The sequence below is a fragment of the Danio aesculapii genome, chromosome 11 (assembly GCF_903798145.1).
Source record: "Danio aesculapii chromosome 11, fDanAes4.1, whole genome shotgun sequence".
NCBI lineage: Eukaryota > Metazoa > Chordata > Actinopteri > Cypriniformes > Danionidae > Danio > Danio aesculapii.
In genome coordinates, this window is record NC_079445.1 from 33,100,923 (window position 1) to 33,106,922 (window position 6,000).

The window sequence follows — 6,000 nt, forward strand, 5'->3', positions numbered from 1 at the left end:
AAGAATCAGTCTTGAGAGAAAGAAAAACGATCGCGCATGTGTGCTGTGAGAAATAACCCACGAGATGGTTTGCAACAAGCTCGCGGGCTCCCGTTTCATAGCATCTAGGTTCAATTCAGTGCGCAATTATCCTCTTGCAGTTCACCATGCGCGTAAACATCACTGGTGCTCTTAGTTCTTTTTAGTAAAAATTTGCCATCATGCTGATCAATCCTTTGGCTCACTTAGGCTCTATCTTTCCATTATAGTCAACGGCATCATAGGTTATTAACGTTAAATAGGAAAGGAGTGAAGACATCAGTGTTTTCAGCCATAGCTTATTTTATTTGATTAATGGCTCATTAATCATTAACTCACCTGAACTATTGTTGAACCGTTAATAATGATACTATCATTTACAAACTACAGTGGCACCGCCAGTATTTTGGAGCCATGGAATCGTGGTGCTACTGAAGTACCGGTAAACCGTGCAACCCTAGTGGCTAAATATCAACATGGATATATACAGCCCTGGGAGTAAGTAAGTATCCCTTTACCCATAAAAATACAAAATATGCTCATAAAAGAAATGTGTATTTGCAACATGCAAATAAAGCAAGAGAAATTAATTTCAGCAGCTGTAATCTCAATCTCAGCACATACAGGAACACCTGATGTACAGAGTTTAAAGAGGTGACTTTAGCCTCATCTGACAAGACAGATTTCAAATGACTTTAAACAGGCTTAGCTGCACAGACACACATAAGTTGTCACTGGCTTAACCAAATCGCTCCACACAAAGACGCATTAGCAAGGAACGAGGGAATCTGCGAAAGCTCCTTCTTTCTTTTGGTGAAATGCGGTCTGAACGTCTTTAGCAGTGAGAGGATTGTCACAGCAATTCAAGTACAAAGGTGACACAAACCTGCTGACTAAGTAATACAGTAAGGGTGCTACAATGCCAAGACTGAAAACTGAAATGTTTGAGGTCAAAATAAATTTCATTAGCTTGTATGAAAACACATTTTATGTATTTACTTGACCCTAGCGTGTGTGAGCAATAGCAGAGTAGGAAAAAAAAGAAGAGAAGAACATTAATTCTGTCATTGTAAGAGGCAAACCTTAGGAGCCTTACATTCCAAGCACCACAGGAAACTACATATTGATCGCAGCTCTATTCATTTGCAGTGTAGTAGCTGGAAAGATATTCTAGGCAAGAGCAGCAAATCATCACGGTGTGGCCGTTATGAAATAACAAGCCTTTGGGGCTGAACCTGTCAGTGCATCAAATCTTCCCACAGCAGAGGTAACATCAAAACAATATCTCCACAACAGAATTATGTTCCATACTCAATTTCCTCTTAGCACATTACTTGAAACAATATGGGCAAAGCTAGATTTCAAAAATAGATAGCAAGGTGCTACTCGTGTTTCATATTATCAGCGGTTGCGATCCCCCTCTTAACTCTCACCGCTATGATTCACTTGCTGTTTTGTATGCACACACAACTGCTCATCCATTCATGTATTGACCTATTGAGACAGAGCAGGATGAGAGAGGGGGGTGGAGGGTTACAAAGAAGCAGAATATAAGTTGTCGCTCCTACCTGTATTATTGACATCCTGTTCACTGGGGTCTCTGTGGTGTTGGTAACAGGTCCGGTGAAGCTGGTGTGACAGCCAACGTGCCCTTGAGGAACGCTGAGGTTGTTGGCAGTGGGTTTGAGATACATGACCTCCGACCTTGGAGAGCTGAGGGGCAAACGAGTTTGGTAGTCAAAGTACATAGGTGAGGTGGCCAGAGAGGGACTGCTGACGACGTTCATAACATTCATGGTGTCCCGTTCTTCCACTTCACTTTGCACCAGCATGATGTCGTTCTTGTTGATCTTCTTTTTCTTGCTCTTGCCGAGTTGTGGGTGAGAGTACTCAGCGATGCGACAGTTGTATGTGCGGATCTCCTTGTTCTCCCGTTTGCACTTCACTGCGATGGTGATCATGGCTGCTAGGAGCATAATCGAAATTATACTTAAAGTTACTATTAGAGGGAGCGACATGTCCCAGTTGTGGTGTTCTGCGTTGATGCGTGGTTCGCCTTCTGGTAAGGGCCCAGAGTAGGCTTTGACGATAAGTTTTGCCATAGCGGACAGTGATGGCTTGCCATGATCAGTGACCTTGATAATGAGTTCCACAACAGGTGTCACCTCCTCCCACAATGGCTGGGCTGTCCGCACCTCGCCTGTCACCGAATCAATCTCGAACAGGTGTTCCTCATTCCCATCTGAGATCTCGTAGGTGAGCCGACCGCTCTCGCCAAAGTCGTTGTCCACCGCTCTCACGGTGGTAATAATATGTCCGACTCCTACATTCCGAGGTACATGGATCTCAGCAGTGTCATTCTGAAGCAATGGGAGAACAATGACAGGAATGTTATCGTTAACATCCAGCACACTCACACGGACTGTGGTGTTGCTCTCCAGGTGAGGGTTACCAGAATCCTTCGCCTGGACTTTAAAGTCAAAATACTTGGTTTGCTCATAATTAAAACTCCTCAGAGCATATATTGCACCATCTGTGGGTTTGATGTTAACATATGTAGTAATAGATTCCTCGCTTACATTAGAGGGTAGGAGAGAATAGGACACAGTGCCGTTTTGGCCTAAATCTGGGTCATGGGCCAGAACAGAACCCAGGTATTCACCTGGGATGTTGTTCTCAGGCACCTGCAGAAGGTAGACCATTTTAGTGAAGCGTGGTGCGTTGTCGTTTTCATCTAAAATCTTAACAGTGAAAGACTTTGTTGAGTTTAGGGGTGGATTGCCATTGTCTTTGGCCACAATAGTGATGTTATATTCATCTTTTACCTCCCTGTCTAGGGGTCTGTCAGTCACTACTGTGTAAAAGTTATCATAGTTCTCCTCCAGCTTGAAAGGAACATTGCCCAAAATCCTACACTGAAGCTGCCCATTGCGCCCAGAGTCTTTGTCTGTGACTCTGACGAGTGCAATCACTGTCCCTGGAGTTGCTGCTTCACTAACCGCCCCTTGACGCACCGCTACGAAACCTATTGACGGCCAGTTGTCATTCCTGTCAAGCACTTTAACAGTGACTTTACAATGGCCAGGAATTGGGTTGGGTCCTTGATCCTTTGCCTGAACATCAATCTCTATAATTGGGTTCTCCTCAAAGTCGATTTTACCCTGAATCTTTATGACACCCGTTCGGGGGTCTATTGAAAACAACTCTTTGATCCTGTCTGGGACATAACAGCTAAAAGAATAAGTAACCTGCCCATTAATCCCTTCATCAGAATCGGTAGCATTTAAATCTATTATTACTGTGCCTAGCGGTGCATTCTCAGGAATCTCCACTACATATGAGGGCTGTTCAAACACAGGGCTGTTGTCATTGGAATCAGTGACTTTTACATTAATTTGCATTGTGCCTGATTTGGGGTATTCCCCTCCATCTGTGGCGGTTATAATTAAAGTGTGATGGCTACGTTCCTCTCGATCTAAAGACCTCTGAACGACTAGTTCAGGGAATTTAGTTCCATCCCCTCTGGATTTAACATCTAAAGAAAATATACTGTAATCGTCCCGCGTGATCTGATATGTTTTCAGGCCATTTTCCTTAGTGTCAGGGTCGTAGGCAGCAGCCAAGGGGAAACGTGTGCCTGGGGCTGCATTCTCAGATATGTCAATATCGATTTGTTCAGAAGGAAAGCTCGGTGCATTGTCATTTATGTCCTGTATCTCAACTTTAATCATGCAGATCTCCTTGTCATTGGCAAAGACTTCCATGGAGAGCTGGCACTTGGAGTTTTGTCTGCACAGTGTTTCCCTGTCGATCCGCTGTTTAGTGTATAATAGCCCACTTTCGGGATCCACATCGATAAGGTGTGGGGCGGAGTTCTCCAACACCCTAAAGTTGGATTTTTTCCCCTGCTCTCCCAGTTCCAGCTCCGCATCCTTGGCAATGTTTCCAATGACACCCTGAATTTTTTCCTCAGGTATTGAGTAGTTCAAGTTTTTCAGCGTCAGGGCTTGCGCCCATAAAAGTAGGAAAAGGAAAACAGAAAGATGCATCCCTTTCAGTGAGAGTGCCTTGGGTTTCTGATGCGTTTCACGCCTCCGACCTGTTGATCTTCTCGGCAGTATCACAATTTATACCTTCAAATACTGAACACACATGCCAATTCATGATAGAAAACTGTATAAAGTCATTATGTGGGCTTTTCGTTTGAAAGCTCTTTTCTCTCCTCTGTAGCTGGGCTCCCTTTATCCTGAGTTTTTACAACAAACGGTGAGGCTGTACAGCTAATTTATATTCTGCTGAACGCCCAGGCGCATTGGAGGCATAATCACAATCCAGTTTCCACAAAGAAATAGCCTTTCCCAGCCTCTTCGCCTGTAATGAAAAAGAAAAAAAAAAACATTTCTGTCAAATTATTGCATGCAACACTGCACTTATTCGTTTCAATTCTGACTAAATGATTTCAACAAACACCGCGTCTCACAATATGCGCTTTTTTCTCTGTAGTATGACCGCGTAATTCTAATGCGTAATTTCTCATTCCCCGCTGAACGACGTGGATGGCATGTCAATCCAACCTTGAGATGCGTCGGAGCGCTTTACCACTGAACACAGGTGGATGTTTGTGTTATTCTGCTCTCAACATGAAGGCTAAGCAATGCGTCGAGGATGCACCATGTGGCACGAACAGCGTTACGCGCATCAAACGCGCAATTATAGATAAAGGTGGCGAGCAAATAAAAACGGATAAATCTCCTGCAATGTCCCCGCGTCCTAAAACAGCTGCTTAACTGATGCCATATCTATACCTTGCTGTCTTAAGGCTACCCCGTGAATGCAAATTCGTTGAAATAAGCCTCTTAACCGGCATAATCCGGCTGTTAAATACAATTCTTACATAGTCGCATAAAGCAAAGCAAATGAATCGCAATCCTGGATGGTTATTTATACTGCGCCTCTTAAATAAATACAAGAAGAAGCTGTTGCATCCTCACTGGCACTGTGCGCATCCAGCAGCAGCAGCTACAAGAGCATATATGACATGTCATCTCATCTTTTTTCAGGATCACACTTTGGAACAGAATGTTGATGAGAAACATCACACACGGACTTACCTGTAGCTTGCTATCCGGTCTAAACACAACCATCACCAAAGACGAGTTACATCCTTCATTCAACTTCCAAATGAGTATAAAAAATCTCCGAGTGGACTATATGGAAAAATAAAGTGCTCTCCAAAAGTGCGCTTGTAATGTCAATGAGGCTGATTAGGATGCAGTGACTCTCCTCCGCTCATGGACTCAGGCTGGAGACGCTACAGGACAGATACCTTGACCCAGACGTAAAATATACATCCACAACCGTTGATATCACCAGCGCGAACTGCCTCTTGTACTGCAACGATGCGGGGTGAGACATCCCCGTGATAAATGCGTCCTGGCCCCACAAGAGGCTACACGTCCAGTCCCTTGAGGAAAAAGATTTTTTTAAAAATAGGAGAAGGGAAAAACAAGCCAGTCCAAAGTTTAAAAGAGGATAGCAACCGTAAGTGTTCAGTCCAATCCTACTGTCACTCGAAGCAGCTGTCAATAACGGTACGCGAGTAAAAGCACTGTGGTGCGCCGGTGTCCCTTCAGCCTCCTCTGCGCGTTTCTCTCTCTGACTGTCTCACTCTGTCTCATAGTGCATTAAACATTGTTACTGATCCACCGCCAACCAATGGAAGTGGAAGGAGGAGGGAAGGGCGGCCAATCAATTTCTCCGAATTCAAATTGTGGGCGGGGCTTTCAAATCGGTCCTTTATGTGAGTGATGTGGACGCGTTTCTAAGCGCAGACGGGAGTTTATAAAAGACTCTTGTACTTTGAGAGCAACGAGCGGGGGTGAAAATCTTTACGTTAAAGAAACGATGCTTTTATTCAGATTGGTGCTTTCCAGCCGGGAGGGATTTGGAAGGATTTTATTTTTAATTATGCCGTTTGTTGAC

At 44.1% G+C, this 6,000-nt stretch overlaps 1 protein-coding gene across 1 annotated transcript in view; it reads right to left on the bottom strand.

Moving 5' to 3' along the window:
• Positions 1–5,672, bottom strand: part of pcdh17 (protocadherin 17) — a 145,856-nt gene extending 140,184 nt beyond the window's left edge. The window contains exons 1-2 of the mRNA XM_056468153.1: positions 5,130–5,672; positions 1,587–4,389 (exon numbers count right to left, since the gene is read on the bottom strand). Of these exons, the coding sequence (XP_056324128.1) occupies positions 1,587–4,067 (2,481 nt within the window). The 5' untranslated portion in view covers positions 4,068–4,389; positions 5,130–5,672. The remainder of the gene's footprint in view (positions 1–1,586; positions 4,390–5,129) is intronic.
• Between the last annotated feature and the right edge of the window lie 328 nt (positions 5,673–6,000).